The sequence below is a fragment of the Gymnogyps californianus genome, chromosome 9 (genome assembly GCF_018139145.2).
Source record: "Gymnogyps californianus isolate 813 chromosome 9, ASM1813914v2, whole genome shotgun sequence".
In the NCBI taxonomy this organism is placed as follows: domain Eukaryota; kingdom Metazoa; phylum Chordata; class Aves; order Accipitriformes; family Cathartidae; genus Gymnogyps; species Gymnogyps californianus.
Window position 1 is genome coordinate 3114617 of NC_059479.1, and position 20365 is coordinate 3134981.

At 37.1% G+C, this 20365-nt stretch overlaps 1 protein-coding gene across 1 annotated transcript in view; it reads left to right on the forward strand.

Moving 5' to 3' along the window:
• The window catches only part of LOC127019517 (connector enhancer of kinase suppressor of ras 2-like), a 211649-nt gene that overhangs the window by 80076 nt on the left and 111208 nt on the right, over nt 1-20365 (forward strand). The window contains exons 3-4 of the mRNA XM_050901586.1: nt 18268-18470; nt 19812-19899. Coding sequence (XP_050757543.1) covers nt 18268-18470; nt 19812-19899 — 291 coding nt within the window. The remainder of the gene's footprint in view (nt 1-18267; nt 18471-19811; nt 19900-20365) is intronic.

Sequence of the window (20365 nt, forward strand, 5' to 3'; positions counted from 1 at the left end):
AAGAACAGAGGTTGGCTGAATTTTACTCAAATTTCAGCTACCTGCACACAGTCCAAAAGGGGGGGAGAGAGCAGCGAGTGGGCTGCAGGTCAGGTGAATTCCAGTAGACCACATCTAATTCTTTTCCAATCTTTGTGGTATTAGGCTATCAAACTTCAGATAAATCACTTCAGGCTATAAGTATTTCTGTATTCTTCCTACTTAAGGCTGGGTTTATGTTAAAAAAAAATTCAGGAAAAAAAAAATTGCTGTATTGACTCCTATTTTACTTCCTTGAATTTATGTACATTAGTTGCCTGTAGAACAAGACAATGTTAACAGACTAATGAGAGGAAATAGACTTTCGTTTCTCCTGTCTTTTGACATAGTTGAAAGATTTTCTCTTGTCACACGATAATTCTTTTTCACAAAATAGGGAGAAACATGTTCTATTCAAAGTGTAAAATCTGTTCCAAAGCTTGTAATTTTCTTCTGAAAATGCATCTGTTTAAGTACCAGTGAGAATGAGGATCCTAATCCATTGCAGCCTACGCTGGTGAATAGGCCACTACAGGAACTGCTGGATGCTTCTGAAAAATAAATGTACTTATTTCCATTCATAAATTTATAAAATACTCCATTTATAATAATCCATTACTGTATTTTATGTCTGGTTATGTGTCTGGGTAAACTCAGTAACTCAGACACTCAGTAAACTATTCTGTCAATGAATGTTTTATTCCTTTTCGCATTACGAGTTACTGTCACTCACTGGTAGAGAACACCACACCATAATATGTACAATTAAATTGTATTGCTACTTATTAGGCCAATGCCGTAGCAGAAATTCATGCAAATGAGTAGGTAGGCTAATGATATGGTGCTGAAAAACTACATGTGTCCAATGCTGTAGACCAGGGCAGGAGGGGAAAATACTGGCTGAAATTCATTCCAAATAGTGTTGCTGTACATTATAATTTGTGTATATTCTTCTACCCCTGGTTTAGGGGATGTTAATGGTACATTCATTTCTGACATCATTTAGATTTCTTTTGAGGTTTAGATCTGGAAGACAACGTTTTTGTTTGTAATTTCAGCCCTTCTGGATGTTCGGTTTCTTCAAGGGTGAAGATAGTGATCACAATTACTGCTGGGGATAAAGGAATGGACATTTTCCCTGCACAGCGATAAAAGAAAAACCTATATAGTAATGCTCTGTTTCACTTCATGGTTGTTTCTGTTGAAACCGGCTGCCGTAACATTGGATGTTACAGTGTTAAGTGAATGTTTATTGCTTCTTTTGCTTTGATTTCTTTGTGTTTCGGAAGACATCTTTTATTGCACAGCAGTCTAGTTTGCCAAAACCAGCGGACAGCAAAAGGCAGGAAGGCCAGCTTCTGTTTTTTAACCTCGTTCCCCTGCTGCCTTGCTCCAATATTCTGAATTGCTCTGTGTAAGCTCTCTTGTGTCCCAAGCCACAGACTAGCCAGGATTTGGATACTTGATTTGTCTGCAGCAATGTGGAGATACCCTGTGGTCTCCTAAGGATACTTACCTAGCCTTTGTGGACTAATTAGAATTGACATATCAAATTAATTTATATGAATTACTGCTTTCTTTAGAATTTCAATGTGAAGTGAATGGAATAGCCTGCTAGTGACACATGAATAAATTGTGCAGCAGAGGACTCACATTTTCTTTTCTATCCTTTTTCTACACCAAAGGAATTTAAAAGAAAGATGCTTGTAATATTAGTGTCCTATGTGATCTCTTACCTCATGATAAAATGTGTTGCTAGATTTCTACATTGCTTTTGAGAACAGTGGGGTGTATTTGATTAAAGCTTTCCACGAAAAGAAATCTTGTGAGAGATTCTCATCAATGCTACCACAAACATTAATCTCTATGAGACAAAATAGTGCTTTGCACCTTTCTTTTTCCATTTCTGGATTATATTTGTGGGGGACTTTGAGCTGAGAATGCATTTATGTTTTCACAGGGCCTTGAGGAAAGTAGGCATTTAATTTTTTTTGCAAGACTGTAAGTACAGGAATAAGAGCCAAGTGTTGACCACCTTGAAGGGATGAAGCTTTAAGTTGTAGTGTGGGAATTGGTGCAAGTCAGGTTAAACTTTTTAGATCACTCTGCTTTTGTAATGACTTTTATTATGTTATAATACTAGTAGCAATGCTGTCATACAAAAACACGTGTACAAAATGATCAGCTGTTATAGCCTCTTATTTTAAGAATCCCTGCTTTTATATAGGATGCCATAGGCTACAGAATATAATGTCTCTAGTAAATGTGCTTTTCAGATAACAGTATTATGTTATTTGGTGCTTAACACTAAGCAACTGTCTCTTCCTTTTGTGTAAAAGAGGGCACCGATTTGGCATTTTTTAGAGCTGTATAGCCAAAATGTCCAGATTCATGTAAATGTATACAGCAAAATTAAGTACAGTGAAACTTTTATGAAAGTGGCTTAGATAACTGAATCTTGGCCGAGAGTGTTTGGGTGAGCACCCTAGCTTTTGAGAGCTATGGAAATATCACTGATTTCGGACAGTGCAGAAACACTGGCCAAATTTATAAATCTAGTCAGACATGTCGTTTTGAGATTTGGCTGTGGACTACATTTAAGGTTTTTTTAAATTTTTGGTAGATGCATTAAATTTTGGAACTGGTAAAGTTTTTCTGTGGCTGAATATAGTGCAGCTCTGACAGTGGGAATTCATCGTTCTTCTGCTCTTTATTGGCTGACATAGAACATAATTACTGGTTGTTGATGCAAATCCACGTTAATTTACTATGCTCAGACATCCATGTGTGCACTGACTTGTAAAAACAAGTCTCATGTCAGTGGCTTAGATGATAGTCTTTATCCTTCTTGTTTGAATGCTTCATGCACAAGAAAGAGAAAACTAGCAGTGGCAAAAAAGTGCTGTTTCAATACTGGTAACTTTTCAGTTCTGTGTTCTGTTGTCTTGTATGTTACACATACTTATTAGACCATTACAGATATATGCTTCATATTAAATAATTCTTACTGCTGACTTCAAATCATTGTCACAATAAACATGGCTGGAAATTGTTGGCCTGTTCTCATCATGAGATTTTGAAAAGTTAGTGCTACATTCAGTAAAGCATAAAAATACAGATCTTGCAAAGTATGTTGTACTTTCATAAAAATGCCACTAAAACTCCATCCTTTTGTATAAGAGTTAAACTCAGTAATTTTAAATTCTAAGTTCTGGAGTGCTCAGTGGTAGCTCTTCCATTCTGATCTTTTATTGCAAACAGAGAAATAATACTTCAAGCAGGGTATATGGAAGGAAAATATACTGTTTTTCTAAAATCATGACTTGCAGCACAGAGGCTTTTATGCTTTCTGTCAGAAACTAGCATATGTTTTTGGTGTATTGCTACATAACGACACTTAATTGTATACTATTACATTAAACATTTTAATATATAATTTAAATCCATTAGCCAGCTGAAATTGATAACTTGGGCTTAGCATGCTTCATTAAAATCTTTCCAAAGCTGTTTGAATTCCCATAATTGTTTGGGTGTGAAAAACATCCAAGTGAGAATAATTCTCAAAGCAGATGAGGTTGTGCCTGCACCGGTTCATCCCCCTACCATCCTAACAAGCTTTGAAAGTTGTAGCCCATCTCAGCCCAACCCGACAGAACAGTAAGTCCACGAGGATTCCTGCGAGTGCCGCGGTGCTCAGTAGGTCGCTACAGGGGTGTATCCTAAACCAGTGACTTTCTGGGAGAAAATGCCCTTGATCCTTGGGGCAAGGCATCAGCCACATGGCCAATGACAGGTCTGTGGCCTCTGCAGCGGCTCGGAGGTGGCTCGCCCTGACGCCCAGAGCTTGTGCCGTCAGCCTCTATTCGCGTGCAGATTGGCAAGGGAGTCGCGTGAAGAAGGGGACGTGGGAACGAACAGGACGCAGACCATTGACAGTCAGGCCTTTTCAGTACCACCGCTCACTGAACAATTTGTTATTCCTTACACTGCGATTTTAAAGCAGCATGTATAAATATCTGTGCGTGACTACTGGCTTGCTAATATTGCAATAACTTATGCTTGCGGTGTGCCAGCACTGAAAACCTTAGAACTCGAATAATGCAGGCAGTGAAAGACAGTTCATTGACTGAATCCAGCTAATGGAATATTGATTCAGACCTAGGTAATTACATTAAATAGTAGGGGGAAGGTATATTAGATTAAAGAGGGTACAGGTTTCTATTTTTGGAACAAAAAGGAAGCATAATACACACTACTGCAGGAAGAGATTAACTTTTCCCCATTAAATGAAAAAAGTATTATTCCACTAACAAAAAGTTTAAATTTCTTTAAAATAACCCAAAAGCTCAGTGGTATACAGAAATTTTCTCTGTTTGTTCATGTGTTCAAAGTCTTAAACATCAAAGAAATTGTTGTCTCTGTAATGGTCCACATGAAATACATTGGTAATTCTTAGTCTTTTAATGAAACATAATTGCACTACTACTTATATGGCATTTTAAATAATTAGGTATAAACAATATTATGAACATTTAAAATTAGCTTTTAATTTTTTTTTTCTAAGGCTGTAGATTTTTTTTTTTCTCTGGAAAGGATTACATTTTATTTATTGTTTATGTGTTTCATTTGCAAAATCTTCTTTCCCTTGCAGAAGGCAATAGTGCATTTTTTTCTTTAGGATCCTGATTTGAAATCTGTACTGAATGATGCGATGCATGTTATATTGCACTGGTAGCAAGCACTATACCATAGAGATTCTCTGTGTGAAGGAAATACAGGGAGTACATCAGTGTAAGTCAAGAATGATGACATTTTCCCTATGAAAAATTGCTTTTCTTATTTGCAAGGAGCAATTTCTTTCATAAAATCCCCGTAAGTTATTTTTTGTACCACTCTGTGTTACAATATCAATTGCTCTAAGCTGCCTGAATTCCTGAGTAATTATCTGTGATCAGTTATTGTTATAGATATTTATATGCATGCAAATATATATATGTATGCACATGCATATTCATGTAATTGTTGTTGACTGAGTTGCTTGAGCAGCCTTCAGCAAATTCATGATAAAAATAGATAAATGAACTTTTTTCATATTCTCATTAATGTCCATTCAAAAGAGTCTTGTTACTAATTTAATTTTTGTATTCTTCTCTCTGCATTGTTATGAATATATGTAACATATCTTTCCTGAATGGATATAATTTTTACATGGAACTACCAATTCTGCAAGAACCTAAGCTAAATGTCTGACCTAAGTGAAATGGTCAGTGTCAACATTATCTTTCCAAAAGACAAGCCTATCATTTATTCTCTGAACTTTGAATAATTCACTACTGTTTAAAATTCTGATTTTGTGTTACGTACTGAATCTCTTATCCTCTGTAATCTTGCATTTCTGCCTTATAATTAATTTTAAGAGGTACTTTTAAAAAATGAGAAAATGAGACTTCCTATGATTGGATGGTTGGTTCTTACACAAAACTATAATTATTATGAAATAAATAGCAAAGTTGAATTGGTCACAACGTTTTAGTAACAAATAATAAAGGTTTGTGGTTATTGAACAGCGTACTACACGTACGTCTTCATTAGATATCCCTGAGATGGATGCAGCACATAAATAAAGATCAGAGAGTACTGGAAAAGTATAGTAAAGGCTTGAGACATTTTGTCGTTGAAATAAAGCCAGTGGAGTTCCCTGGATTCGCAACAGGAAATTTAAAGAAGAATTTGGGTGTAACTTAGGTATTTCTGAGAGACACAACGTATGGGCAGTAGCATGCAGCCTGGCGCACGCTGGGAAACAGCAGCTGCAGGCATGGTAACGACTAATGCAGGCAATATTTGGTAATATTTTTAAAAGTTAGCAGATCGTGGTCTAATATGCTTTTGGAGGTAATATCTACTAGGTCATCCTTTGGTCTTGTTTATTTATCGTGGTATCCCCAATCAGCATATTCTGTAAAGCTTGTCTTCATACACATATGGAAGAGGTCAAGCCATCAGAGATGTCTGGCTTACATATGTTTTTTAATTGAAGCCATATGCAGATCAGTCCTTACTTAATACTGAAGTAATTGGAAACAATTTATCTTGTGATGTGAAAAGAAGCCACAAAATAGACTAACTTCCTTCATCCTCTTGGGTCTTGCTTTTGTGTGTATCAGAAAATAAAAGCTGCCACAGCTTTATTTTCCTCCTGGTATTTTTTTCTGAGAGTTGACATTGAAGCTATTAAATATGCACAGATGTCAGCTTGACAGAGGACAAATAATGTATGGATGGTGCAATACATTCACCATTTAATGTTAGTATGTTTATGAGAAGGTTTCATTATTTCATGCTGCTGTAATATTAAGGTTTTGCTCAAAAAAATATGAGAAAATATTAAATGCATTTTGAAATGGAGAAATTTTTTTAAATGCAAATTCACTTCCAGGGAGTTTAGATCTAAACTCTTTGTGAAGATAGAGTTGAGCAGAAAATGTGAATTAAAAGTACAGTGGGAGAGCAGTTACGAACAGCTCAGAGGGATGCTGCTGAAGTTCAAAGGAAAAGTAGTAAAAGCATTCTTTTTCAGATAAACTAAACTACTATTTTAAGCATAGGTGAGGATCAATCTCTCCTGTTTCTGAAACTGAGGGTTCATTGCCTCCGCAGAAATAACTCTATTGATGGTTCAGATGTGTAAATGACCGTGCTCCACTTTACAACTGAAATGAGACATGAGTTCTACTTTCAGAGGGAATCCCTTCTCTTAAAATTCTTTTCTTAAAGCTTTTGTGAGAATGGGCATTAAATAGACAAATAGCTATTTCAATGTTTTAGATGACTCCACACAAAAAGTAGAATATATAAAACAGCTGATCCTCAATATATCTTCAGTCTGTCTGTAATGTCAGATGATTTCAGTATAACAAATATCTATTACATCTAGATCATATATTTTGATCTAGAAAATAAAAAAGTTTGTTTTGACTGCGTATTGTTTAATAAAATCCTAAAACAACATTCTTTCCTACTATCGTTCTATAGTCCCTGCTACACACCTCCAGTCTAGGTTACAGTTTTAAATAGTTATGTATTAAACAGAAGTATATATATATATGTTATATACAAGGTATAGGTATTTAGACTATTTTAAAACAGAAAAAAATTCAAGCACTTGCTGAATGAGTAATCTAAAACTGTGAAGAACATAAGGTTTTAGATGTTAAAAAAAAAAAAATCTCTTCAAGGGGTAGAGAAAATTAAAGGAAGAAAACAGAAAAAAAATATATGGGAAAAAATGAAATTAAGATATTCCTTGAACAAGGCCAGCAGACTCAGAGTGGCATGATCTTTAAAACTATATTTGGGTGTATTACAAAGTGAATCTTCTGTCTTTCAGACCAGTGGCCCAAGTCATCTGGGACCAGATGTTGTGATCGAGGCATTTTTATTTGCATAAAAGCCCCTTTCCTTTATACTTGGCATTATTATGGCAGTAAGCAGTCTACATAATTGAATAGTAGATTTCATGTTTTCACAGATCTTAAGCACAAATTACATTGATGATGTGTCATGATGTGCTGGATCATACTGTGTGACCACATAGTATAGTGAGAGATAATTTTAAAATGCATTTGAAGAAAATGCACACTTCTCTCACTGATTAGCCTGACAGAGGTACTTGTGTATTCGATTTGTTTAATGTTGTAGGACATTTTTAAATGCCTGTGCTGTATGTAATGAATTTAATTTTCTCATAGCTTTTTGTGTTTTATATACTTGTACCATAGAAATATATTGTCTCTCTCCATAGATAGATATGTATACGTACATAAACAGAAACATTAAGATGTTCCAGTTTGTTCAAGCTTACCCAATTAGAGAGAGTATTTGGATATTACACAATTTAAATCACGTTGACTTCATTAGGATTAAGCAGACCAAGAAGGCTTTATGCAGTTTGTTCAGAGATCTATAGCAAGAGCTACAATGTAAAAGCTACTCAAAAACTGTTTAGGCAGGAGATAAGAACACTGGCTAATTCTGGATCATCCTAGCCATTTCATAATAGCAAGCAGTATACAGTGCAGTTTTAGCCTGGCCTATGGTGGGTCAAGTCTTGTCATAATCAGTGACCTTTCTGAAATCCATGAACAACAAATCTACATACTATGTCTGCGGTCTTCTCTTGATCATCTTTTATCCATAGTCATTTCAAGGTCCAGTCTAGCCCTATGTCTTTCATGTTTTCAGAGGAAGTATCTGCAGGAATATAACCTCATCTTCTGCTTTTCTCTAACTCAGTTCCTCTTACCGGGTGTCCAGTCATTTGACTCTCTTAACACTTAAACAAAAAATTAACAATTTATTTAAATACCATATTCTGAAAAAAACCTGTTTCAGAGGCTGATCTTATAGTCTTTTTGAGTCCGATTTTTAAAGGAAAGACTATCATGTTCTAATTCTTATCTGAAATCAGAAACGCATGGCTTCTTTTTCAAGAAAATACTTTTCAAGGCACCTTAATTATGCTTGATTACATTGATATATATATATATCAATTACAATGGAAATGCTAAAGCTTCTTCTGGAAGTAAAAAATATAATGCAAATGTTAAGTTTTAAATAAGGTTAAAATATTTAAACTTAGCACAATATCTACTTAACGTATCTATTTACAAGATAATAGGAAGGTGTATGAAGTGCTCAGAAGCACTGTGACAAGTTCCAAATTATAGACTCAGGAGACAAGAAAGAGTCGTGACATAATTTTCTTCTGAAAGGTAGGATAATTATAATGGAAGGGAGCACAAGGGGGAGGAAAGCTACACGTAGAAAAGAATCGAGGTGTTTCAGATAATATACTCTAATTTGTATTATGATGTTGCATATTTGCATAGTATTACCAGAGTTATTAATAAATTCCGTACTCTTTATGAACTACCATTGTGTTCTGTGCACACAAACTAGGTTATAATACTGCAGTTTAACTGTCATAATAAACTGATAGGCAAATGTTATTAAAGATAGTGAGAAGGATTGTTTTTATTATATAGTGTTGCTAATTTACTGATTTAGAATGACAAGAGCTTTTAAAGAAAAAGCTGAAACAAATTTGGGCAATGTTTTACTTGAACTGCAGTCCCCAGCCATTAAGATGGAATGTATTTTCTTAATACATTTATAGTTTGCAAAACAACAGGGCTAGGATTTTATATATTTTTAAAATATATAAATTATGAATACTTTAGTTTAAGTAGCACATATCCAGATGTGCCCTCTATTTTTTCCTTTCTCTAATGAATAGCAAAGCAAATTTATTTAGTAGGCTAGGCTGCTTTTGCAATTTGGGAAATTGAGCCTGATTAATATCGAAATAGGTATAATTTTGTGTGTTAGTATATTTCAGTGTGCAGTACAGCATCTCCTTGCTATAAAGTAACTGGAACGACCGTTATAATAGTAATTCCACTAGACGTTTACTACAGACAGATAAGTTAAACTGTGCAGAAGTGGGGGTTTGCGATAAGACGTTCTGAGAGTTAGGTCATGTTGGGTTCAATTGCCTCTTATTCAGATGCCTCATTCCTTTGCTCACAGAGTGTGTGATTATGATCATTACCCAATTAAAACACTACTGTGCAGCGAAAAGTCTGACACTGTATGAACTACATCTGACACAGTGTTTCCTTAATAAAACTTATACTGTTTCTTTGATTTATTTTGTTTAACTTTTCATTACGTGTTGTCAAAACTTGCATTTTATTATAATCATTATTATAATCATTGTCCCATTTTTACCATTCAGGAAATGTGTTAAGTTTTAGGTTCCAGTCTCTAGACTTGAACTTTTATCCTGATTCATATGATCACTAATGGATTTTGTTAGCTGGTTTTAGATGGAGGACATTTTTAGGCACCATATAAGACTCCTCTTACGTTAAGGTTGGAGAGAGATGGATTTGATGGATGGACTATTAGATGGTTAAGGAATTGGCTGGATAGCCACATCCAAAGAGTTACGGTCAATGGTTCAATGTCCAAATGGAAACCAGTAACAAGTGGTGTCCTTCAAGGGTCTGTACTGGGACCAATACTGTTTACTAATGACACAGACAGTGGGATTGAGTGCACTCCCAGCAAGTGTGCAGATGACACCAAGCTGAATGGTGTAGCTGATATGCTAGAGGGAACGGATGCCATCCAGAGGGACCTTGACAGGCTTAAGAAGCAGGCCTGTGTGAACCTCATGGAGTTCAGCTAGGGGCCCCCAGCACGAGAAGGAGATGGACCTGTTAGAGCAGGTCCGGAGGAGGGCCACAAAAATGATGGGAGGGCTGGAACACCTCTCCTATGAAGACAGGCTGAGAGAGTTGGGGCTGTTCAGCCTGGAAAAGAGAAGGCTCCGGGACACCTTATTGCAGCCTTTCAATACTTGAAGGGGGCTTATAAGAAGGATGGAGAAAAACTTTTTACCAGTGCTTGTAGTGACAGGACAAGGGGTAATGGTTTTAAACTGAAAGAGGGTAGAGTTAGATTGGACATAAGGAAGAAATTTTTTACAATGATGCTGGAACAGGCTGCCCAGAGAGGCTGTGGATGCCCCGTCATTGGAAGCGTTCAAGGCCAGGTTGGATGGGCTTTGAGCAACCTGGTCTAGTGAAAGATGTCCCTGCCCATGGCAGGGGGGTTGGACTAGATGATCTTTAAAAGGTCCTTTCGGACACAAACCATTCTATGATTCTAAACAAGATCTCAGCTCTGAGCCTTCAGATACTGGTAATCAGCAAATGGTCACAGGCAATGAAGCACTACATTTTCCCCAGGACTAGGTATGCGATGTATTTAGTACAACGCATCAAAAATTAGTGATAGGTCAATCAAAAAAAAAAAGACCCCAGTATGCTGCAAGCCCTAGTTATGCCAAAGGTGTAACTGTTAGCAGACTGCAAGTCAAGTCATTTTTTTTTTTCAATCTGCATACCACTCCAGCAGATCTTTAACACTACCAAATATAATACACTAATTACAAGGTATAATTTATTCTTCCTTTCAGCTGAATTTATGTCACCTCTGCTCACATAGAATACCAATCTAGATATTTTAGCACTTTATCTGAAATCTGTAATTAATATTTGAAGTGGGTCATATTCTGTGGAACCAAGGTTTAAGACATACTTTTAATTTAGTATTTTAAATGTTATAGTAAAACTTGTTTACTTGTTCAGATAATTTCAAAAGAAGGACCTTTGTGATTTACATGAAAAATTTATTTTACCTCCTTCAAATTGCTATTCATATAAAGAATATTCAGCTTGTGAATTCTTTTTAAAGAGAAAAAAAATAACATGCCTGACGGAAAGGCATGGCCTCACATACTTTGACTTCATACTATTTTGATAACTTTAGTTTTAAGTTGTATCATAAAAATATCACTACAAAATTTTAACAGATCTATCTGATGAAATCAAAGAAATGTTTACAGAGACAAGTATTTTAGAATAAGGTTTCTACTGTCTTTTCTGTTAGGCTCTTAACCTTTAAAAACATACTTCCAGAAAGGAAATTAAAAAAAAAAAAAAAAAAAAAGGAAAGTGTGTTTTGATGGTTTTCACTCTATTTAAGTGTCAGAACTATTTATGCTAAAATCATAGTGTATGATTATTTTGGATTTTTGCTTTTAGTAAACAGGCTGTGTTTGCCTGTTTTTATTAATTAAGTGCTAAATGCTATATGCTATCCCAAACACTGTAATTTTCATTGCAAAGACATGGCCTTTGCAGGAGCAGCATACACGGCGACATAGACAGCGGGGAGTTGTGGGATCCCATCTGGCACATCGTGTTTTCCCAGAGGAGATTCCAAAAGCCCAGAGCTGCTTTGGGGAATTTTCTTTCCTAGTCATCTCAGAGCCCCGCGCCGCACCCGCGCCCCAGGGAGGCAGGTGGGGAGAGGTCTCGTGCTGTCGTACAGAGAGCCTGCGAGCGCAGGTCCCTGGGGAAGAGGAGGGCTGGCGGGGGCGAGCAGGCAGCCTGGAAGGGGCCAGACCTGCTTTCCCAGCAGAGGAAGGGCAGAGCATCCCCGCCGAGCTGCATCAGATGTTGCAAGTCCACCATAACTTTAAGTCAATTTATGTGTAATCGGAGAATGGGTCGAAAACCAGTCTGTAGTGGGGAAGATGTGCCTGAAGATTGAGCTTTTAAATTAATTTCCTAATCCTGCTCGCTATACGATGGTGCTGGGCCTCGGGAAGAGGGCATGGCAGCATCTTTCCGTGGCAGTTCACAAATATGTCAGCTTAAAGCAACTGGGAAACTGAGCCCTGAGGAGGAGCGGAGCGTGCCGTGAGTCCAGATGTGCTGCTTTCAGGGTGGGTTGGGAGGGGGAGCCGGGGAGCAGCCTGCTGTGCCCAGGATGTTTGTGTGTTAGGGGCAGGGCGATACTCACCGCTCCTCTGCGCGTTTGTTGACGGTCCCGAGCTGTTGTCTGACACTGAGACCTGCAGCTATGGCTACCACGGTTGGACTGGACTGATAAATCGTGGGATTCTTTAAGTTTGTGCCTGAAACATAAAAATGGGAGTGTAGCACAATATTTAGGTTGTGGTATTTTAAATGCTTAACATAGTGAATTTCATGTAGGATGCTTGAATTACAGTCAGGGTTGTTTCCTTTAATCTCCTCAGTCAGATCTCCTGCTCCGCACTTTTATTTCTCTGAACCTTACAGTTCAGTGAAAATTGTAACATTCTCAAAATATCACCTACAGAAAAAGCTGTATATGCATACATGTGTTTATACATATTTATACATATATTTATACATATATTACACCGACTACTTACATGAATGACTTCATCAAGAAAAACTACTATAATTAAAAACAAATCTGTTATTAAGGTAAGTTCAAGTCATTATTTATGCAATATAAACTACTTGCTTAGCTTAAATTATATCCTGTGTCAACTAAATTTCAATGTGCATACATTTTTTTACCTCTGTATGTCACAGTAGAGCAAAACAATTTCATTATATTACTACCTTTAAGTATATAATGCTGGGTTTTTTTTCCACAGAAGAAATAAACTTTTCTTATATTGCAGGTATTTCTTGCTCTGCTTTTGATCTTCAGGTGTTAGTGTTTACAAAAAAATGATTAGCACTTATCTTTTTTTTTCCATTGTACTTGTTATTTTTTACCTTAACGTTTGCTACAATAATTTGGCCTATTTTATCTCAGTAGCTAAAATTTTCACAGATAGTTTTATTAGCATAAAGTACTAATTTGTGTTGTTATTACATACCTGCAATAAGATATGAAAACACCCTAAGCCGTAGCTGAAGACTTTTTTTCATTCTACTTCTTTGAATAAGTAAAAAACACAGGTGTTATATTGTCAGATGGTTAAAAAATGTACTCAATTTTCCCACTGTTTTTTAAAAATGGAACTTCAAACCAGAATGTACGTACAAAACAAGCAGAGTTTTTAGCTGGAATTGTGACACAGACACAGAGCGGGAGGGTTCACTGTCACAGTGTATTTAGCTATTTCTGCATTTTGGATTTATGACATAAAAAGGAAGAAATATCTGTTTGGAGGCAGATTTCCTATTTTTCATTTCCAGTATGCATTTTTAACTATATGGAATATTCAATAACTTCTCCCTTATATCATATCTCCCACTCTGCACTAGTAAAAACAACAGTCTATTTCAGGTTGTTCAAAAAACCCGGTATTCTCTCCTGTCTTCTGAATTCTAGTGCTTCTGACAACAGCCACCTGTTTTTTCTGTACTTCAAAAAAAAAAAAAGATCAGCTGCAAAAGCCCTGGAAGCGATCTGTCCTGTCTCTTCCCTCTCGCCACCCCACAATAACCCTAATCACTAGGAACACTGACCCACGCATCTCAAGCTGAGCAGGAGAGGGGAACTAGGGGGATGGCAGGAATCCTCACCGATACTTTGAAAATCAGAGAATTAGAGAATGAAATTGCTAAAATTGAAAACTGTTTTACAGACAGCAAGCAGACATAGCCTTAAACCTAAGTTAGTTGTACATCTCACTAACAAGTGTCACTTTAAGCACAGCTTCATTGTGGCATTATTGCTAATGATATTCTTCTATAATAAACTTGTCTGGCTCTGATCTCACATTTGCGTTTAATTTCTACCTCTTGAAATCCTTCTTTCCAACTCCTGTCATTGAATAGGGCATCAGGAATTGCTGAGCTCCAACCTAAAATATACTACTGAATCAGTCTGTCACTGCACAAATCAGATAATCTCTGCGTAACTCTTTGTGTGTGAAGGTAATAATGCTGTCATATATTATGCTCAGTGGATATACAGAATTTCTTACTGTTTGAACAGTGCTTTTATGTGAGAAGCTTAAGTAAACATTTAATAGATTTACCAGTCACATCTTTCTGTGTTCAAGATGTGCTGTTACTTTGGCCCTTTCCTCCAGCAGTTACCCTTTCTGCAATATACCTGTCAGGCCCTTTTTACCGAAACGGAGTGTAGTCGGCTTTAGTCTACTTTCTGTTCTCACTAAGCAGTTTCATGATCCAGATTTCGTGATAATTTGGCAAACTGTATGGCTGTGTAGTTCTAGATAGACAGTGTTTGGGGTCGCTTTAATAGTCAGTATTCATTCTCTAAACCTGTATGTCTGTTTCCACTAATGGAGTAATATTTGGTAAAAATGACTATGCAACAACCTTAAGCATCAGGAAACAAAACCAGGGAATGGAGCAAACCTTGCTTGGTTTTTTTTCCCTACTCTTGGTATGAAAAATAATCCTGCCTATGCTAATGGCACCCTCTTGTCCCTTTTAGAGGGTTTTTTCTTTTTTTTTTCCCCTTCCTTTTTAAAGCAGAAATTATATCTAGGTTTTACTGTGCAAGAAAGAAATCACCTGCCAGGAGACAGAATTTTACAGGCTCAGGAGCATCATTTCGATGGTGTGTCTCACAATAACAGCACATATTTAACACAGTGAGAGCAGAATATATGGCTGTGAAGACTGAACTCAGATATGGTAGCTGTGATAGTGATTTAGTCTGGCAGGTTTGAGACTATCTCAGTTAGCATCATGCAGATGAGATGCCTACAGGAATTAGACGAGATCTGGATACTTGCAGTGTCATGTATACAGAACAAGGCTACCCACCTACTTACTCATTATCCTAAGCTGCAACTCTTCCATCCGTGTTTTCAAGCACGTTCACCGAATCATAATCGATGCAGTTCAAATTTGTGTGTGTACCCACTTGCTTGCTCTTTTCTCCTCTGGAACGATCTCTTTTATATCCCATCACCTTGGTTGCTGTCTAGGGAAGCCCGGAAGGGGCCATAGCTTCCTTCAATAGTTTTCTAATGCGCTGCCACAGTGGGGCTTGTGGGGCTTCGTGGCACCAGAGCTTCAGCTTGGCAAACAGATCGCGCGGGAGGTGGCAGTGAGAGAGAAACTTATGTAGCTGACATGAGGTGAGCTGTGGTGCAGTAAATTAGGACGAGGTGCTTGAAGGTGATACTTTCAAGGATTATTTTTAACCACTCTCTCTCCTATTTTATCGTTGGTTATGGTTGGTTTCATTTAAAAATTAAGATCTTGGATTTGAGGCAAGCTTAAACTTAGAGCAATACAGTGTCTCTGTCTTCTATGGAGATATTGATTCACTGTCATTTTTGTAATATTTTTATCTTTTCCCCTTTATTGTGTCTTGCTAAGTCTCAGCTAAACCACTAACTTGCATCAGCACTTTTACTGTGCTGAAAAATTTCCTTTCATCTTCTGATTATCTTTATGGACATATTTTATCTATGCTTTTCTATTTTTTAAATTTTATATTTACATTAATTGAGGCTGCTATCGGCATGTAATTAATAAACTTTAAGATAAAACAAAGAACTTCTTCACTAGGTGGATTTCCTCAAACACATTTTCTGTTCGATTCTCTGTGTTTTCCAATGACTTGAGAAGATCGCTCCAGTTGATTACACTTGCTGGTATCTAGCATACTTTCTGGCTTGTATAGATTCGCTGGTCAAACTGTTTCCTTTCCTGCTTAGCTTTTCTTGAAAGTAAACTGACAGGTTTCCAGAGCTTTTATGCAATAATGAATTATTGGGAGAAACATTTTGTGCTTGTTTCCACAGGGATAAGCAAGGTTGGACTTGGAAGTAAAAACAGGAGGATCTGGTTTATCATCCTTGTAATGTGTTGTTGAGTGTGCAAAATCAATCTCTTTCTGAGGGGAAACTGAGCACTACCTAGCTGGTTGCTAGCTGGTAAAGGCATCCCAATACATCCACTTACTCATCATCTTGGCACAAGTAGAAGTTGAGAGAAAAATAGAGCAGGGGAGGGAATTCCTTCAGTGCTTTAATAAAAGAGAGATTAGCCACAAATACTAAACAGATGGCATACTAATATCAAATACAACTTGCTTTTTAACTTTAAACTTTTCCAAAATAGAATTACTTACTTTAGTGATGCTGTTGCTAACTGTACAGTATTTGTTCTGGAAAAATGATGAAGAGAATTGTTCTGATCTGTAGCTAAACCCATGTAACTTTCATTTGTTTCACTATTCAGTCTTAAACTGGATGCTTCCAAACCTCATTGGCTGATTGTGATGCTTTAGGCATTATATGTGTATAACAATGAAACTAATTCTGGTCCTAGTATCTAAAATTATTTTAAAATCTAAGTACTTTGCAGTGAGCTAACTAAAATAGCAAAGCGTTTCCATTCCTTGTAGGTTGCCCTCTGAGCTGGAGGCAGGGGGCTTGATTTATTTTTCAGAGTGAACTTTGAGAGGGAGAATGGCTGGCAGAGAAGGCATGGTCCTAAGTACCAGCTGTAAGTGGGCCAAACAACTTTACCAAGTGTTTGTTTGTATTTTGTTTGACTTCCATACAATCCCATTTCATAAGCTTGTTATTGGTCAATACGTTTTCCTTTTTTGGTGTTAGAAATTATTTCTAGTACAAATATTCATGTTAGTGTCCATCAATATTGTGTATTGTTTGCGGTTCTTTATTCTCTGTTTTGAGAAAGAAGTTTAGGCAGAAAAATTAACGTGATATTGATGATCAGTCATCCTCTGTAACATGTGCATAGTTGAAATTAATAACGGGCAATCAATTCATACTCTGAAAGTTGATTTGTTTAAATGCTCAATAAATTCTTTCATATGCTACATCCTGTTGTGGCAGCAAGAAAGCTGGGTTCAATTCAGTCTGTTTGAGACTTTCTATGTGAATTTGAGTGAATTATTTAATGTATATGAGCTGAGATATCTTTGTGTTTGTTACCTGGGTCTAAGTGGGGAATTGGCTTGGTGATAAAAGGACAGAGACATGGATGAAGGAATGTGGATAAAGGGGAAAGGGACTTGTGCATGGAAAAATTCACTTTTAGATTTAAAAAAACCCCACTCCATCAGAATTAGGACAATGGAAGAAAATCCATTAAGAACTGTTAAATATGAAGACACTGTCACTGGCTGAAGTCTCTGAACCACTAACAGCTGTTACTACACGCCTGCTCCATTCTCAGATTCTTCCCTACACAGTCATTGGAAACAGGAGTACCACGTCTTTGCTCTGACCTGATTTGACTGTTCCCATATTACATTACATGTGGGACAGCTGCTCACCAACAATAGCAGGGTTCAGGAAGGAATTTTCCTGTAAAAGCCTGTCACCCAGGCCATGTAAGATTTTATACCTTATTCACAGCACAAGTAAAAGGGAAGTTCTGCTAAGGCTAAGTTATTACAAGTTAGTAGAGGGACTAACACAAATCTGAGCGAGGGAGATCCAGTGCAGCGGGACTGCTAAAGACCTGCTCTCAGAGGTAACAAATACACCAAATTGTTGGTTAACTCTGAACCGTAGCAGGTAGGGGATAGTGGACTGACTCATCTTCACTTTTTGAAAATGGGAAAGACCTTGAGACCCAAGGTGGGGATTCTTTTTGCCTTCCCCTCAGTGACTTAGTTGGACCAATGGGTCTGGGGACTCTAGCGTTGTGAGTGCTGATGACAGCAGAGGTTGGCGTGCTAACAGGATGGATGCATTCTGTATGTTCTAAACAAAGCAGCCTGTTGCTTGGTCTGACACCAGGCATCCATAACTATCCTATCCTTTCAGCCAATGCCATTCAGAATGTTTAACCTCACAGTTTTGTTTGCGTAGCTGACAACACACTATTTCACTTAATTGTGTATCTTCTTCTTTCCCCGCAGAATTATGGTTTGGAGACTGAAAACCTGAGAACTCTGTCTCACAAGCTGAATGCCTCAGCCAAAAATCTTCAGAACTTTATAACGGGTAGAAGGAGGAGTGGCCATTATGATGGCAGGGCCTCCAGACGACTGCCAAATGATTTTCTTACCTCTGTAGTTGACTTGATTGGTGCTGCCAAGAACTTACTAGCCTGGCTGGACAGGTAATTTACTATTCCTTGATCCTTTATGCATGAGAATAATTCTTTGGGTTGTTTTGTATTTGTTCTTTCTTTTTCTCTGATACTCTTTTATTCTAGTATTAAAATGGCAGTGCTGGAATTCTAGCTTTAAGTTTTCTTTTGCAAATTTCTCAAATATTGGAGGCAAAATGTAGTACCCTTTTCTGTCAGGAGGGTGTGAAAGTTTTCTCTAGTTACTTTTTCAGATTCTTTCCGTCTGATAGTATTTTGTGTGAAATGAATACTTTTGTGCTATTCCAAGTTGACGTCTCACTGCCACAAGTGGTAACATCATTGATAATTTCAGAAAGAAGGGTAAGGAAGAAAAGATTGTGGAGTTTGAACTGTCCTTCAGCCATCAAAGACACAAAAAAAGCTGGAGTTGAGCAAATCAATTAAGAATATTCAAAATAAATTATAGTACTTGCTTAGTCTGAAAATTAAATTTTCTTATTAGAGTTTTTATCAAGAGTAGGATTGATGCGTTAGGTACAGCTGTGGTGTTGGTTAATGCTCAGCAATCAGCCACTGGTTTTTTTTTCATCTATGAATTGAGAATTTGATTAGAAGTATCTCTCTGAATAAACGTAGTTAAAATTTTGACTGTGGAAATACAGAAACCAAAACATAAAATAGCGTAAGAGCATTTATGGTTTGTTTCTCTTTCTTTGGAGTTATAGCAACGGATAGCTTTATCTTGAATCTGAATGTTCTTGAATGTATAAATGGCACCTTAGAAATCACAGTGAGAGTGAATCACCCTCCTTTACAGGATTTGTATAATCCTGGTGACATCTTCCTAACCTAATGCCAGCAGTCATATTCTCTCGGGCTATGACCTTGTCACTTCTTATAAATTCAAATGGGGTCAGATTCAGCTAGAATTTGGAAAGCCTGAAGAAAATCCGAGTGTGCAGGAAGCTGTGAGTGACTAAGTAAGCATTACTCTGCTCTCTGAATTAAGGTGCTAACTGCTGCTGAAGAGTGATGTCATACTAGAAATGTTGTCTTTATAATGAGCTGTACAAAGGAAATCTGGACTACTTACAATTATTTGGAAGCTCCTGTTTCCACTTTCCACAAGAATGATGACTTCTGATGTTCTGGCCAAAATCCAGTTTACATCCTTCCTGCCTGCATTGTTTCTTGTTTCAAAGGCATATTTTACAAAAGTTGTGTAACTTGCTGCTGGAGAGTGTCATGATTAGGTGTTTCGTGTTTCTGTGGTGCAGAACTGATCTCTGTATTACATCTATCTGCTTATACTGTAAACAGGAGTTATAATCCTTAATGCTGTATAAACCTATCCTTCCTTTGTCACAGGTCTCCATTTGTCAGCGTGACAGAATACTCACTGCTGAAAAACAACATTGTTCAACTGTGCCTGGAACTAACAACCATTGTGCAACAGGTAGGAGTGGGTATCTTCTGCTCTGAGTCCTCTTCATACTGTTGCTTAAAAATTGCAATAAAAACATTGCTAAGCTTTTACTTCACCAGAAAAATTGGTTTAGCATTACCTCTCTGTTCTTTGCATATTCTTTTTCTCTGGGAGTGACCGGAAGATTTGTGGACTTTGGTTATCCTCATATGCCTGGACAGATTGAAGGACAGTGTGAAGTTAAAAATAATCCGCTTTTTGCTTTTGAGTAGACAATTTCATGTCAGGGTATCTGCCACCATGCAAGTGTTAAATAAAAGAACAAAGCCACAGTGGGAAACAGCTTAACTACTGCTAACAGTTTATTACAGATTAAAATATGAATGATCAAAAATCTTTCAGGGACAAGTTCTTACAATATGTACAAATATATCCAGAACCTGTTCTGTGGCTTCTTCACTTAAAGGACAGCCAGTTACATGAAAGTTGTTTAGTG